We start from the raw sequence: 17589 nt of genomic DNA, 5'->3' as shown, positions 1-17589 counted from the left end.
GAACAGCGATTGGCCACCATTCCCGCAGCAGCTCAACAGTGGGTTTTTTTTCACCGCTCATACCTTTCGCTCAAGGGTAATGTCTCTCATGTGTGTGCGCCTGTGCCCTGCATACTCCTTTTCTGTATGTTTATTTTAAACGGTGACACTGGAATTTTACTTTGATATTTTAGTGTTGTTTTTTTATCAAACTTCAGTCTGCCTGCCTTTTTTTTTTTTTTTTTTTTTTTTTTTTTTTTTTTTTTTTTTTTTTTTTTTTTTTTTTTTTTTTTTTTTTTTTTTTTTTTTTTTTTTTTTTTTTTTTTTTTTTTTTTTTTTTTTTTTTTTTTTTTTTTTTTTTTTTTTTTTTTTTTTTTTAATTGCAGTGCAGTTTGTCCTCTGCACCTTTTACCTTCCTGGATGATTATGGTATCTTAACGGTAGTCATTTTTAACTCTGGTTGATCTTGAGTTACATATGGAATTGGAGACTGCAGCTGGATCACACTGTATTTATTGTGCCCCATTGCAGTTTTCTCTGTAACAAAGAAAGAAATATGTACAATTTGAAAATGAATGTACAATTTTAAATTGACGTTGCATATGTAAAGTCTTTGTCAGATGTCACAATGTTAATGCACAGGACGTGTACAGATTATTTATGTTGAGAATAAAATAGTTCAATGGCCTTTCAAGCATTACAGCGTCCAATTGAAATAATTTGCTCATAGCACCAATTCTTTCTTCACAAAGTAATGTATCATTTCATAATTCTGCAGATAATCTATGCCAGAAAAAAAAAAAAATCACTGTGTGGAAATTCTTCTTATGCTTGGCTTCCAAATATTTTTATAATGTTTGCTTTTCCAAGTGGTATCAATAGTAAATGCCATCAAGTTTCATTGGGCTGCTCCATCTAGATGTATATTCTTTTCTCTTACATTAAAAAAAACTTTAAAAACAAACACTCTCCTAATAGAAATTCATTGCTGTGATGATGGGTACTAGGGAAGAAAAGGGAACATGCTCCGGGAGCCTGGCCTGAAGTACTGTCGATTTCAACCCTGTGAGCGCAGATTAGTACACGAGTTCCACCCACCCAGAGGTATTTTCCTACAGAAGGTGAAATGCTCACATTTTGAGTCTAGTAAAAAACAAAATGCTGTTAACAAAATGTAGCATGGCATCGGTACTAACTGCATGTGTAAATATATCATATGGGCAACAATAAAAAGAGAAATTATGTATTGTCATTCATGTAGTATCAACAAATTTGTAATGTTGAAAAGAAGACATGCTATTTAATAATACAATAAAATTATTCTTACCACCTTTTGTATATTAGTCATTCACCACACTGACTAGATTCTTACTCCAATTTATGGAAGAATTATGTACTACGTACACATGGAGCAATTGAATGCAATACACAGCTTAGTTTTCTCTTGTATTAAAAGGTGTACGAGTTCTTAGGAGCTCTTTCCCAATGCATCAAAGAATGCCAGACTGAAAACTCTTCCCTAGATCTAGTAAATGCATTGCATGTAATATAAAGCACAGGACATTCTCTCCTGCAGGCTGGTTGTTCAAGTGCTGATTTTAGGAGCAGTTAATAACCATCACATTTGTGTGGTCTGGAGCCCTTCGTCTTTGACTGCACAAGTGGAGAAAGGAGAACGATGATTAAAAAAAACATAGCGACTTTCTCCAGGAGTGAACTCGTTAAATGCATAAATGGGCATTTTTACCCAAGTCTTTGTTACCAACAAATGACAGAAAAATGCACAACTTAAAATAAGGTTTTATTTTTGTCATATGAGAAGAGTGAGATGTGAGTTTTGCCTCCTCTGTCAGAGAGCAAATCTTGGCTATATTAGGTTATATTGTTTTAATTCATTTATCCAGGTCCTGGAACTAAAATGACAAAAGTCCATGAAGCACATTTAAAATAAAGCATTTATCACTTGCTTGCAGTCTTTGGGCATGATACATTTGAATCTTTTTTGTGTGAAGCAAAATGTAAAACTACAGAAATAATGGCTTTAGAGGATGCTATTCAAGAGATGGAAATATTTTACATGCTTTATTTCAAAGAGAGTGTTAGAACAAAGACTACAACTGGGATCCGTTTGATTTTTCAGAAATCACCAGCTGACCCACTTTGCCCTGCTGAATTGAAAAAAGGCATGAGCTATGTTTTAAATCTTTTATTGAATTTTTTTGGCCCTTATTTTTAGCCTCATCTGCTATAACATTTAGAAACAAGCACTCAAGTGGAAAATAATAAATAAGCAAGTAAATTAATAAATAAATAAATAAATAAATAAATATGGCTGAAATGTCAGTAGCTGGTAAATTCAACAGCATTTCAAAGCATTTGGCCAGAGAGCACTGTCAAAGCCAGGGAATACTCACCATGGGATGCTTTGTTAAAAGTAGGTGTTGTTAGGGAGAAGGAAGGTAGCCTGTCATCTGCACTTTAGCAACACGTCTAAAGACTGTTTCATGTCTTAATTTCAACTGTTCACAAGACTTGGAGGAACTCACATCAAAAGCGCAGCTCACAGGGGAAAGGGGTTGGAGCCTCCTGAAAAGGTCAGCAGCAGACAGGGTCCTTTCTGCCTGCCTACGATGCAGGGGCTGGCAGGGCCACACGCTGCCCAGCCAGGTGACATTGAACTGCACTCCTAGCTACCGTCTACGCTGCACTAACAAGCCACTAACGGAGCAGGTTTTGGAATGAGCAGCTGCCAGAGACGTGTTTTCCTATTGCACAGTCGCTAGAGTACAGAGACACAGAGTAAGCGGGAGATGCATACATAGATCAACACCTTGTATTTCGATTAAGCAGACAGCACAATTAGTTTCCCATACGTTTTGCTAGCTATTATATGACTTGACATTGACTTAATATGAACATTCACTTTCTTGGCTATCTTAGTACAGAGTACAGCAAACAAAACACCTCACCATAACTTAAGTGTTGAAGCTCAGGGGCTAAGGCTATTAAAACAAAGTCACTAGATCAGGCTCCTTTTCTCACGAAAAATAATTCCTCTCTTTAAATACCGTATATACAGCTGTATTTCTATCCGAGAGTCGCTACGGAAGATGTACTAGCGGTGGGCCCGTACCGGCGCCCGGGCATTGCCCGCCTCCCGACAGATGCTGGCAGGATTCCTCTGCTGCTGCCGCCAGCCCGGGACCGTGCCCACAGCCGCCCCGGCAGCTGGGGGGCTGCCCGGCTCTCCCCACCGTGCGGGGCTCGGTTTGAGTGCTGCTGGCCGGCCCCGCGGAGCGGCGGCGGTGCCGCCCGTGGGCTGAGCCCGCTGCCGTGCCCGTGCGAGGCGCGCATCGCTACCCACCGGCCGGAGAGGCGGCCGGCGCGAGTCCGCGGGCGGCTTTCTCCGCCGTCGTAACCGTGAGAGCCGCGACTTTCCATAGGAATTACCGCGTGGCCAGGACCCGCTCGGCTAGCCCGGGCTCTCGGAGCAGTCCCACCGAGGCGGCCGCGGACCTAGCAGCCCGGCCGGACGGGCACCTGGAGCAGCAGGACCTGCCTGCTCTCCGGCGGGTGGCACTTGCTGGCGTGCCGCGCCAGCCCAGGAGCGCTGAAGAAGGTGGCGGGGCAGTGCTTGCAAGGGAAGCCCTGCCGCTCGCCGCCCGCCGCGCCGCCCTCGGGGACGCTGGCGGGCGGCGGCGGCGGCAGCAGCAGCTCCTCCCGCACGGCGTGCCACAGCCGGTGCTTGTCCCTGATGTCCGCCGAGGGGAACCGGGCGCCGCAGAGGTGGCAAGCGAAGGCGAGAGGCCCTCGCTCCGGCGGGCCGAAGGCGGCCGGCCGCGCTGCCCCGTGGGTGCCCAGGTGCTTGCGGAGGTAAGCCTGCCGCCGGAACCGCTTCTGGCAGCAGGGGCAGGCGAACGCCTCCCCGCCGGGGCCGGGACCGGGACCGCCGCCGTGAGCTGGGCCGGGGCTGGAACCGGAGGCGGCCGGGGCGCCGCCGGCGCTGTCCGCGCCGCCGCGGTGCTGACGGGTCGGCGTCGGGGGCTGTGGCGGGGACGCGGAGGGGCCGCGGAGCCGCCGTTCTGGGCTGTTCTCCTTGCCCGGCAGGGCGGCGGCGGCGCCGTCGGTGCTGGGGCCGGGACGCGGCTTGTGCCAGCGGCGGTGAGATGCCAGGTTGGCGGGGCAACTGAAGATCTTGTGGCACTCGGGGCAGCGGTACTCGACGCGCACGATGCGGGAGCAGCGGTGCTGGGCCAGCGCCAGCGGGTCCGCGTACTGCTCCTTGCACAGCTGGCAGATGAACTCGCCCAGCGGCGTGCGACCCGCCGGCGGCCCCGGCCGGCCCTCGGGCCCCTCCTCCTTGATGCGCAGCCCCAGCACGGGCGAGGTGGTCACCTCGTCGGCGAAGCTCAGCTTCCGCGTGGCCTTGCCCTTCTTGGCCGGCGCCTTGGCCCGCGACGGCCGCTTCAGCGCGGGCACCGGCGGCGGCGGCGGGGCGGGCAGGGGTGTGCGCGGCTGCAGCAGCAGCTTCTCGGCGGGCGGGAAGGAGGCGGCCAGGGGGAAGGACTCGGCGGACGCGGGGGAGCTGAGGCACCGCTCGAAGAAAGCCGCCCGCGGCCCCGCCACGCTGCACGGCCCCGTCGCCCCCCAAGCGGCCGGACCCTCCGGCGGAGTGACCCCGGGGCCGCCGCAGCCGCCACCGGGGGGCCACGTCGCGGGGCAAGCGGCGGCGGAGCCCTCCTCCTCCTCGCCCTCCTCCTCCTCCTCCGCCCCCTGTCTAGCGGTGGGACTGTCCCCGGCGGAGGGCGGCGGTGGTGGCGGCGGCGGCGGAGGGGTGGGCGGCGGATCCCGGTCCGGGTCCCGCTCCCGCGGGCGAGCCCGGTAGGAGCCTCCGGGGCGCCGGCTGCGCTTGACGAGGAAGCCGCGCGGCATTGCAGGTCGGGGCGGGGCAGCGGGAGCGCAGCGCCACCGGCCCGCCCGAGCTTTATAAGCCCGGCGCCCGCTCCCGCCCGGGCATCATCCGCCCTCCGGCGGCCGCGGCCAATGAGGAGTTGGGGCCGGCGCTGCCGGGGCGGGCGCACTCGGGCTGCGGGGACGGGCGGCGTGTCCCGGGGAGCGCACCCCGCGGCACCCTGAGCGACTCAGTGGGATGTGGGGCCGGGAACGGGTCAGAGACGGGAGAGACCCTGGGCTGGGTCACGGTCGCTGCCCCTCGGCCGACCGGCCCGGCAGGGCTCGGCAGGAGCGCCTGTCGTGGGTTTGTGCCGGAGCCTTGATCCGCCGCCGGGGCCACACGGACCGCCCCACACGCCCTTCCGCTGAAGGCAGCCAGATCTGGGAACCGGCTCCGTCCGTCTGCACCGCCACATCGGGAGTTTTCCCTAAAGTAGCCAGAAAGCTCTGGTACTGTGATGAGCTCCCAATGCAAGAGCGGGGCTGACACCTTCGCGCAAAATGCTAAATCACGGCTCTACGTAGTGGCCGTGACTGTGGTCCCCTAGCAGCCTCACCCGCGGGCAGCCTCCCGAGCCCAGGGGAGGCAAGACTGAGGTGTGATGCAAAAGCTCCCGAACCTCCCCCACCACGCCGCCCCGATGCAACTCCCGGCCCGTTCATGAGTGCCGAGAGCCTGGTGGCAGCTGGTGCGAGGCAGGAGTTGTGTTTGCTAAACCACCGAAAGCCTTTTTAGCAACGTTGCTGTTCCAAGGGGCAACGAAGCGCAAAGCGCACTGGCAGCGGCCTCACTGCGAGTACCAGCGCTCACCTCTTTGACCGCTCATGAACCCGAGCCCGGGTTTGGAGGCAGGACGGTGCTGTCCCGTCCACAGACCTGCTGCCCGCAGTATACACGAGATGGCGTGCCACTGGAAATGAAGGCGCTAAAACTCGCTCCATCCCTGCCTAGGGATGGACATCCCTTGCCAGGGTAGGACGGTCGGACTCACAGTGCTGGGAGCATCCTCCAGCCGGAGGAAGAGAGAGCACCAGGAGAAAGAGAGAAACAAGCACTCCTGGATAGAGGGGCTTTCCAGAAGTGGCAAGAAAGATTTGAAACCTTCATGCAAGACCCGAACTCGCCCCACCTGCTAAAAACACTCATCCACTTGTCTGTGTAAGTGGTCTGATTGTATTTGTTTAGCACAGTCTTAATTGTGTTTTACATTACTCTCCCACTTTCCTCCATTTTCATGGTTGCACTGAATCTCAGATTAGATTATGGACTCCACAGGCTAGAGATCGCCCTTTGTTAGTACAAACCTCTGTAATTGGGACCGATGAGCCACACGTTTGTGCAGTTAGGTCACTCCACTGACTGGCTGCATGATTTTTACCTAACAATTTTTACCTTTGTAACTGGACTTCCCAGCTACATTTTTTCACTGCATAACTGGATCTCTAGTTACAGATCCACTATTTTATACTGTTCCTCCAAGTGATATGTAAATAGTTCTTTCAGTTTCCCCTTGTAAACAATGTTCCCATTAAAGTTCTATTTACTTTTGTCATGTTGCAAAAACAATCAGGTGTAGAATTGTCCAGTTCTGAAATGTCCAGCTCAGCCTCCAATCCCAAGAGGTGAGGAACCCAATGATGCCTTTTCCTGCACGGGAGTAGCAGGAGATAGAGTGCCAGGTGGAAAGCAGGCGTATTAAGTATTTGCTGGAACTCCAAACAGATTTCCGGTAAAATCTGTAGGCTTGAGTTGCACTGGGGAGTTTATTAAAGCCCCATGCCATGGTCTGACATGGCCTAGACATCACGGGAAGGTTTGAGGGGTAGCTTAGAGTTCCCCCCCCCCCAAAGTCACACATGTGGAATCGCTGCTCCACCTCTCTATCCACTGCCCTTTCAACTGTGCTTCTCAGCTCTTGCCTGTGATTTGGTGCCTGTCTGTGCCTCCTTCTTGTTCCACAGTGCCCTCCAGCACAGCCTTCTTTTAGCCTTCTCAGTTTGCCTCCAGTTTATGATCAGTTTGTGAGGAAGAACTGATCATCTGTAGAAACTGTAGAATCCATCATCCCATCCTTGGTTTTGTTGCAACACATACCAGTGCCTGCAGATCTCTGACAAAAACACCATCAAAACTGCAGTGGGATCCAAATTGTTACAGCCACCTCGTGACTCGTTTCTCTCAACATACTGGTTTCCTCAAGCTGTCCCTGCCCCAGTACAGATTCCCAGTTCTCTGGCTCCCACTAGAAGGGTCATTATTCTGTGATTACAGATTATTTCCCCTCCTTCCCCACATTTACAAGAGAGTGTAACCTCAGCGACTGTCATTAACGCCCAACTCTTGCAGCTTCTGAGATTTCCAAACTGTTGGGGTTTATCTTCTTACCTTCGTCCTTTACTCCTTCAAAAAATTATATAATTAGAAAATTCTGATAATTTATAAAGATAGAAGTAATCTTGTGCACACACATACATAAATCCTGTAGAAATTTGCTGGATTTTTTTTACACTGAGTTATTCCGTTCCATTAGTCCCATCACACAGCTGAGAGTGCAGCACCTCACCCTGTTGAACATGGTACAACAGAGGAATTTTCTTAAAGGTTGAAGCTTTCCTAAGCGAGGAACTGAATGATGTTATTGCTCCTGACCTTACACTGCGTTCTCTACAGTCTGATAAAACCAGATTGGCCTTGATTAAACATATTGGCTGCTTACACATGAGAGTCATCCTTAGAGGACCTTAGATTAACTAAAGGGTTAATCCCACAGTAAATCGGAAATCAAATTTCTAATGGAAAAATGCAGTACCTGGTAGGAAACTGGCAGAGTGAAAACAAGAGGAATCAGTTCTTCCTCTTACATCCTTTGTTTCCTCAGTCCTTCCCCTCATTTCTGGTCAGGGAACGGAAACAAGAGTAGTACAGCAATGCTCTGCCTCCCTGTTGATGCTGCCTTTTAGGGACATAGTTTAGTGGTGGACTTGGCAATGCTAAGTTTATGGTTGAATTCTATCATCTTAATATTCTTTTTCAACCCAAATGATTCTATGATATTGTGATTCTGGAGGATGCTCCATCTGACTGCCCAGGCAGTTCCAGAATACGGTACCAGCATCTCATCACCCAGGTCCTTCTACATTCCAGCCATCCAGGGACTGTCATCTCTGGCTGTGAGTTAGGGATCCCATTGCTTTCAGCCCCAGCCATGTCTCCATTAGCTCCAGGACACCTGAAAGCCTGTGCAGACACTGAAAAGGAGATGTAACATGGATCATGAATAAAACGTTGTCAAGGAAGTAGGCAGCTGCATTTCTATTCCTGAACAGTCTTGGGGCATAAACAGCAAAAGGAATGTATGACAGAAATTCCAGCTGGGACGGTGAAGGTCTTGAGTGAGGTCTGGTTCTGAAAGAAAAACCTTCTGGGGGCTGAGGGGGTAGAAAGAAAAATAGAAATGTCTTTTGCCATTTAGTGAAAAACAAAATAACCACAACTTTAAAAAATAAGAGTTAAAAATAAAATAGAAAAAAAATATAAGCAAAGGATTAAAGAACATTCCTCTCCTTCATGTTTCCCCTCCCCACCACAAAAAAAAAAAAATTATCCTGGTTGAGTTTTTTATATTGCAGGATTTCAAATAAAATTGACTTTTAAATTTTCCCCTGACATCTGGTTTGTAATTAATGGAGCAGTAAATAGGAGGAAGAGAGAAGCCACCTCAGAAGCCTGTCCTTGATACATGACTCTCTAGCAATGTAGCTAGATGAGCGACACCACCCCCAGGCTCCAACACTTACACAAACAAAATCCAGGCTGGTTTTGGTGGCAACACAAGCCATTTCATCTTCCCCCAAAGTGAGGCTGCCAATTACCTTGCTGCAGTTGGGGATTTGATGCTGGTGACAGACAATGAAGGAAATATCTGCATTATGAGGATATGGATTGTCTAATATAACTGACTTTGCCAGTACCTTAATTGTGTTTTGTTTTACCTGAGGACAATCTACTTCAAGGGAAAAATGATGTTAACAGCTGCTGTGTTTTCTTCATTGCTCAAATATTAACAAAAAGCTTTCCATAAGGGAAGGTAGAAAACACTGTTCTGTGAAGGCAGTTGGGCTAGGAGGATTTGAAGGGATTTGAAGACACTGTGAAAATATTCAGTCTTCTTCTTTGTTCACAAATGAAGTGATGCTGTGAGTTCACCATGCTGCTGTCACTAAGGTGATAATGGGAGGACAGTGATGCTGTGGCTCCTGGCCTTACTTCGTAAGTGAGCAGCTGCGTAAGGGCCAAATGAGCACTCTCGTGTTTTGGTTCTTCCCCACCTCCATCGACATTAGCCCATCCCAGGAACACTAGATCCTCTCTAGGGAGCAGCTTGACATTCCCAAACCTATACAAGTTACTGGAGAGTCTCAATGAGACCATTATGACTTTTGTTACTTCATTACAGATTTCAGCTGGATTTTAGCTTGTACCCCACAGGCTGCAGCCATTTGCCATGACAAATTTGCCTGCAATGGAGATATTGATCTCACCATGTCATAATAGGAAGATTTGGCTTCCTTCAGCATGAGATACTCAGCAGTCTGTTCCTTACAAGCATCATTATACGTTGCAACTCACTGAAAAAAGATCTCCTTGTACAGAAGGTTGTGGTTATTAATTATATGGATAGCAGTAGTGGCCTTCTGGAAGAGACCGACAACTGAAGAGACCAGAAGACAAGATATAGCAGAAAGGTGCGAGAAATGAAGCTCCTGAGTGGTGCCTATGATACATGCTGGGCTGGCAAGCCCCATGCCTGTCTCCAGTAGAGTTCAGGCAGGAGAGAGAAACATGTGGTTTGCCTGATTTCCCAAAAGGGCTCAATCTAGGAGGCTTTTAGAGAGCAGAGACCAGGACCAGGTGGCTGTGCCACAAATACTCTGATTTGTTATGGTCACACTTCATCCTGCTCTTGTGCTGGCACTGGAGCATGTTCAGTTCTGCAAGGATGTGGTGCAGGGAGCTGAGCCCTCAGGAAAAGATTTACCTTTTCTCCTTTCCTCCCCTCCAGTAATTTTTTCATGGTCCTGTGCCAAGGCCACCTTATTCGATAAAATTCTTCTGACTCAGAGGTGCAACAGGCGACTCCCCAAGACTGTTACCCAAGACCTTTCTCCCATCCCTACTCCATGATACCCTGTCCATTTCTCCCTCCATTTTCTCCAGGCCCCACTGAATTCCCAGGTCCGTTTCTGGCCAGAACTGCAGGTACTTCCTGCCAGAAGGATGCTATTGCATCTTTGCTTGCCTATGCAAAGGAATGGCAGCATTTATAGTGGAGTAAGGTGCAGGTATGCCCTGGCCACTGCAAAGCAGATGGCAGTGCAGGAGCCACGATTGCCAGCAACAGTTGCAAAGGGGGCAGATGGAGCGTGGGAGATGGTGATAAGGAAAACTAGTGGCAGGGATTGGGAGAAGACAAGCAAACCAACAAGGAAAACTGGCTAGAAACAAATGGGCAGAGCAGCACCCTAAAGAAACAAGAAGGAAAATTTAATTACAAGGAAATAAAACACATCTGAGCTGGGTGCCTGCATCTCAGAAAAGCAACAAGGAGGGTGATAGCTCCCAAAAGGAAATGGTGATTCATCTCTTTTCAGGTAATGAGATGGAGAAGTGCAAAGGCAAGGCAGCACTGAGCCAGAGAACTGCTGCTCTTTTTTGATAGTGCACCTCCAGCTTCTGAGCCCAGTCACCCTGTTCATCCCCAAATGAAACCCGGCAAATGCCCATCGTGCACGAAGCTTCAGAGAGGCAAGGCTGCAGGGATGGCTCTTAGCAGGTGTATCAGGCTGGAGACTACCTGGTTTTGGTGCGCAAATACTCATGGGCAACCCGGGGGGGCAGACAAAATGCTCTGCTGGCCGAGGAGTTAGGAAAAGTAAAAATGCAGCAGTGCTTCAGGATGATCCATAGCCAAAGCTCCTCTTCAGCTGCACTCCCCCCTCCAGGAGCCAGCACCTGCACAGAGCAGTGGTGGCTGGCAAGTGTCTTCAGCAGAACCCAAGGGGAAAAGCAGCACCAAGCCAAAATCACCAAGCATATATTTCATTGTTTTGAAGATATTTTTTCCTCTTAGGACTTAGCTCTGTTTACTCCAAAGTCAGACAGGGGACTCAAAACTAGCATCGGGCTCCAAGTACTGTAAACATGAGTGATCCTTAGCAGTTGCCATACAGGATTCTCTATGTACGTTTTGCTTCTTTCATGACATTTGATTAAAGTTTTGCTAACCTAACTATTAAAGTGCTTGAAGGCAAGGCCTAAATTTCACTTCACTTCCCAAGTTCATTGGCTCCATCATCCTCCTCCTCCACCAAATATGTTTTGCTATAAATTACTGGCACTGTTTCTGTTGATAGTCAACATAATCAAACATTTGTAAGCATGCTGTCTCTTCAATCTGTTCAGTTGATGCACTTTACCTGATCTTTCATTAAAGTAATCAAAACACTTGCTGTGCCACGTCTAATGAATGTTGCATGTATGATTAAGTACTTTCATTCATATTGCAAGTTTGATTTAATGTAATCTGCCTTTCAGACAGCCATTAGCCTAGCTCCTGCATGAATTCGATTAATTGGCTGAATTCTTCCAGATGTCCATTAAGTATTACAGGAATTTCTATGTAAAAACAGCAGGGACCATCTAGCGGAGAAGCAAACAATGATACGTTATATTGCTGCCATGACTTACAAAAAGCTGGATTCATTTTCATTAATAAAACATCTGTACTGCTGCACAGCTATGCATCAAGATGCATTTATTTTATATGTTTATTTCTCTTATGACTATAAATAGACAGTTAAACAGTGGCACAGTATGTTCAGTTGGAAGACACACAAACAGAACTGTATCAGGAATAAAAATCACAATAAAGAATATCGGAGTTGAAACAAGGACTTGAAATAAGTATTGGGTGTTGTAACAAACATGGCAGTGACTCCTATGGCTCTGTGGTGTTTCTTAGCATAAAGACATTTTTCTTAGACCTTGATGAATCTGAAAATCAGTTGGCTTCTTGGTTGAAATGTCCTGTGCCCGGTTTATGTTTATATGGCTTATTTTACCTTTACATGGGAGGAAATATGTAGTTTGGCATTTTTACCTGGTATGGGGTAAAGAGAAAAATTACCATTAAAATAAAATTTTTCTTAATTCTCAAAATAAGAATTATTTGGTTTCCACCAGCACCTCACCCCCCCGCCCCCGCCTAAGTTGCATTTCAGAATGGAATCACTTTCTCCTAAAAAGTGAAGCCCCCAGAAGCCAGTCTGTGTTTCAGTGCCTACTGTACCCAGCCCATGCAGGAGGTGGTGGTGTTTGGGGGAATGGGGAGGATGGCACCACACACAAGTAGAAGTAGCTCCCTTCACTTTCTGCTGACCTTGCTAGATCCAAGAGCACCTTTTAAAGGATCATGTGAGATCTCAGGACCTCCCCACCCCTTTTGTCCTCTCTCCACCTGCTTACCCTTCTCATCCTCGGGAATGAGCCCATGGGGCAGACTGGAGAAGCCTGGCAGGAGTGTGATGCTGACCTTGCGGCCCTGTCAGCACAACTTCATTTTCATGAATGTGTGGCACATCTCCTCCAAGTCAGGGAGCTGCAGGGCTGTGACCACTTGAAATCACGTGGCTCTGCCAAGTCAGGAACTGAGGAAGGCAGGGGAGCCACAGCACTGCAGCAGTGTTGCAAGTCTCCCTGGTGATGCTTGGGCAAGTGGCTCCATTTCATTCAGGAAACAGCCAGACCTCACTCTTCCCTCTCCTCCTTGTCTTGGTCTTTTGCTGTACAACCTTATAAATGTGTTTGGTCCTTGACAAACCAGTCCTGTGCTGCGGAAATTATTACTGCTTTCCAACACTGACTCCTCTGTCCAAATAAGCAGCAGCTGGTACAAGCCAGTTCATTTTCAAAGGCTGTTTAATAGATGATGGATTTACAGGACATATCTGAAATAATATCATTCAGCAAAACTCAAGCTGTACAGCAACAGAGATTGAGATTTACTAAACTGTAACTTCTTTTTTTGTCCAGCAGAGTCACTGCACTGGTCAACATCTTGCCTCTTTATGTACACATTCTCCTCTGCTTTCACATCTTTCTCTGTTTTTTGCTTTTGTTGCTGTGTTCTCTATTATCCACCTGTAGCAAAGGTAGCCATAGAAATCCTGTATTATTAGTATACTATATTATCAATATTATCTGTATTCTGCTATGTAAAACACTCTAAGACAAATTTTCTACCATAGTTGTCCTGTGAGACTCTGCTCCAGTACCCACATAACCTCATAAAGGCATGGCCCTGTTGTACTTAAATCATTGCACCTTTGCAACTGTCTCCTGCCAATGACAGGGAGAAGCAAAACACAGAGAACTGATTGACTACCTTGATCTCTGCTACAGAGGAATTTTCTTAGCAGGGAGAGCAGTGGGTTGGCTGGAGAAAGGGAGCAAGTGGCAAGCAGGATGTGAGGCAGGCTTTCCCTGGCAAACTGCAGCAGCCTCGGCAGCAGCATCATTTCACCCCTTTGAAACATCAGAAATCTGTCTCTCAATGCAACAAAAACAGTTTCTAGATTTTTGCAGAGAAGAAAATGGTGTAAATATCATCTATAGGTGACCAGTCTAAAAATTAAATGTAGCAAAGCAAAGAAAGCCTCTGCTAATTTCCAGTCCTGTGTGTTTTTCAAGACAAATGTGGAAAAGTCACATCTTCTTTTGAAGCCCGAGAGACTGAAAAATTAAATCAGGGGGCTTTGTTATTGATGTTTTTCTAATACAAATGTTTTGAAATCCCTGCCTTTCATGTGTCTCTCACAAATAAGCAGAAATGTGTGATGAGTCATCTTCGCTTTTAATTCCTTTAATAGATTCTTACCTCACCCACTAACATCTAAACAATTCTCATTTCTGTAACAATCCCTTCCTCAGTGGTAAATATTGCTCTCAGACAACATCTTTTTTGGAGGTTCATTATGTTCATTCTGTGGCTAAGACTCATTATACTGAGTTATTTATTTAAAAGAACAAAATTACAGCAAATGCCTGCATTTATCATGTCTCTCCTTACATGATATATTATATATTGCATTAAATATATTTGATATATTTAATGTATTATATTAAATACATTTCAGCGACGAGGCCCAGCACTCTCACAGTTTTGAAAAAACAGCTGGCCTTCCTTCCTAGCCATCATTTCTCAAGAAAGGAATAGTGGAAGGCGATGGTAGTGTAACCTTGCTTGCTAAATGAGACTCCTCTGACACTAATGGGAAATTTGGCAAAGACAGGAAAATAATTTATGAACTATTTGAATATTTTCAATTATAAAATAAAAAAAAAACTTTGAGAATTACTTGAGCAAGAAGCAAATGAAAATGCCACTATAAGGCATGGTGAAATGGTATATGTGGAACCAGTCCAAGAAGTAATTGGGATACCTAAGGACATGTTTGAGTCTTTCTGAAGATTCAAAGTATTACCCATCTCTCTGAAGAACTTCCAAAAAAAGCTCACAGGTTTCACATAGGAAAAAGTCCTCAGCCCTTTAAACTAACATTTCACGAATCCAAAATTCATTGAGTCTTCTGTTCATGTTATTCCTGTCTCCTAAACCAACCCCCCCTCCAAAGTCCTACAGTGGCACCCACTTCTGTTCACACCAAACCACATATGGCCCTCACAAGAGAGGTGCTAACTCAACCAGAGTCCCAGTAGAAAGTTCTTGAGATACCTACATAGATTATAATCAGCATAATTATAAAAATGGAGAGCAGTTTGGCCTCAGAGAGCTGTAAAATACATTTTTAACTAGGCTGTTGATATAATAGAGACAAGATGAAAAACAAGAGAGGAGGGCAAAGGTTCAGCTGTGTGGCCATTCTGGGAACTGACTGAAAAACAAGAACAAAGCTATTCAGAGCAGGTCATTAAAGAAAAAAAATATCTTAAATGAGTCTAAAAGATAGGAAATAGAAATATGACATGGTCGGTTACAAAGCAGAGGTCAAAAAGACATCAGTAATTAATGATGAAAAGAAAAAGAACCAAGCACTTAATTTCAAAGAAATAGTCAGGGAAGGTGTAATGGTACTGTGAGCAGGAAAAAGACTTTGCAGAAGTAAATGGAAATGAATAAGATCTCAATAGGGGAAAAATGGATAATTGAAAAAGTAGAAGAACTGCAAATTGCTATAGAAATTCACCTGGAACATAAATCAGTTATTTAGGACCAAGGGTGAAATACAGTTTTGAATGGATCCATTTTTTTCAAAGGGATGTCCAGGCACCCACTGCCAATTTTGCTCTGTTATTTTTCCATTGCAGTTTTTGTGCATGGAAAATACAGGTGAAAATGTCTACCACGTTTGGAAGTTTAAAGACTACTTTTTGAAATGGAGAGCAGTGGATTTTACTTCTGTTTCATCAAGAGATGCATACGGGAATGAAAGGAGTGGGAAGCAAAAGCCAAGGAAAATGGAGAACAGCAGATGTTTTGAAACAGCAGAACCAATCCTGTTAGCATCTTCCCTTGTTTTCTCTTTTGTTTTCTGAGCTTCAGCTCAGATAAGTAAAACTAAATAATCATAGAATCATAGAACGTTTTGGGTTGGAAGGGACCTTAAAGATCATCCAGTTCCAACCCCCCTGCCATGGACTGGGACACCTTCCACTAGACCAGGTTGCTCAGAGCTTCATCAAACCTGGCCTTGAACACTTCCGGGGATGGGACATCCACAACTTCTCTGGGCAACCTGTTCCAGTGCTTCACCACTCTCACAGTAAAAAATTTATTCCTAATATCTAATTTAACCCACCCTCTTTCAGTTTGAATCCATTCCCCCTTGTCCTATCCCTATATGGTCTTGTAAAAAGTCCCTCTCCAGCTTTCTTATAGGTGCCCTTGAGATACTGGAAGGCCACAGTTAGGTCACCACAAAGATTTATTTTCTCCAGGCTCAACAATCCCAACTCTCTCAGCCTTTCCTCATAGGAGAGGTGCTCCATCGCTCTTATCATGTTGGTGGCCCTGCTCTGGACTCGGTCCAACAGCTCGATGACCTTTCTGTACTGGGGACCCCAGAGCTGGATGCAGAGCTTCAGGTCAGGTCTCTCCAGAGCAGAGTAGATGGGCAGAATCACCTCCCTCAACCTGCTGCCCACACTGCTTTGGATTCAGCCCAGTTTGGCTTTCTGGGCTGCAAGTGCACACTGCCAGCTCATGTCCAGCCTCTCATCCACCAGCACCCCCAAACCTTCTCAGCAGAGCTGCTCTCCATTCGTTCATCCCCTAGCCTGTATTGATACCCTGACAAAGGTGCAGCACTTTGTGCTTGTTCTTGTTAAAGCTCATGAAATTCCCATGGATCCACTTCTTGAGCCTGTTTAGGTCCCTCCAGATGGCATCCCATCCATCAGGTATGTCAGCCACACCACTCAGCCAGGTGTCATCTGCAAATTTGTCATTTCATCTATGTCATTAAGGAAGATATTAAATAACACTAGTCCCAGTATGGACCAGTGAGGACACCACTTGTCACTGACATCCATTGGAACTCTGAGTCATTGAATTCAGAGTGCAAAACAGCAGTGAACAGCAGATATTGTACAGCCTCAGTTACTCTCTGAAGCTGTAACAAAATGAGTTCATATTAATGCAAAAAAAATATTTATAAAAATATTTATAAAAACATGAAGTGAAGGTATGACTATCCCACAGCTAGTGGGATAAAGATGAGGCAGAGGCAATAATCTATATTACAGAATTGTTTCAGTTTATTTCCCAGTCAAGCTCTTTTTTTTTCCCCCAAGAACTGTATGGAAAGACTCCTCTACAAAAACCCACAGTTGTGATAAGTGGCATATTAATCCTGTCACATTTTTCAGAATAACCAAACCTAACGTTCTGCTCTCTTAGATGAGTCTTCTGATGCTGGTAAACAGATCCCTGGTATGTGGAATGGCAGAGCTCTGTACAGAGTTACACAGGGCAGTGAAAAATTTATCTACTCTTCTGAAGCTGCCACACCAGAGGTTTGATGTATTATGTATTAATGCACAAGCCCACCCACCACCCCAGCCCTATCATAGGAACTGATAACCACATCACCCCTGTACTGCAAAGCCAGCCACTGTAATTCCCAGGGGCTGGACCACAACACTGAACTTTTACATGAAGGAGTAATCTGAAGTGCCATGGACTGTAAAATACAGTGAGGCTGTTCTGGGAGAAGATTGGTGACAGATTTACGTGGTACAGCTGTGAGTCTCAGGCAGTAAAGGTGGACATACATGGCAGCTGCTCTGTGTAAAGGTGATCAAGATTATCAGAAAAGACATGGTGCCATCTCTCAAGTACACTTTTTCACTAGCAGGTCTGTTTGCAGATCCAGGGAGAGTCCATGATGATCTGCATTTCAATGGGACCTGGGCAAATTGCGTCTGTCCTGACTTTCTAGAAACCAAGCAAAAGAAATCCTAACAGTTGCAGGTGTTCAGTGAAGGCATACAGACCTTAAACACCATAAATCACTTTGAGTGCATTCTTCTCTGGATGCTGAGCCATAATCCCTGAGTGTCCAGTGCTCACAGAGACT

At 46.5% G+C, this 17589-nt stretch overlaps 1 protein-coding gene across 1 annotated transcript in view; it reads right to left on the bottom strand.

The window, feature by feature from the left end:
* Positions 1 to 4911, bottom strand: part of INSM2 (INSM transcriptional repressor 2) — an 18144-nt gene extending 13233 nt beyond the window's left edge. The window contains exon 1 of the mRNA XM_027899070.1: positions 3194 to 4911. Within this exon, the coding sequence (XP_027754871.1) occupies positions 3496 to 4911 (1416 nt within the window). The 3' untranslated portion in view covers positions 3194 to 3495. The remainder of the gene's footprint in view (positions 1 to 3193) is intronic.
* Between the last annotated feature and the right edge of the window lie 12678 nt (positions 4912 to 17589).

Source organism: Empidonax traillii, unplaced genomic scaffold, assembly GCF_003031625.1.
Source record: "Empidonax traillii isolate 1590-97213 ecotype Southwest subspecies unplaced genomic scaffold, ASM303162v1 scaffold636:size371350, whole genome shotgun sequence".
NCBI lineage: Eukaryota > Metazoa > Chordata > Aves > Passeriformes > Tyrannidae > Empidonax > Empidonax traillii.
This window is presented reverse-complemented; position numbering and strand designations above follow the sequence as displayed.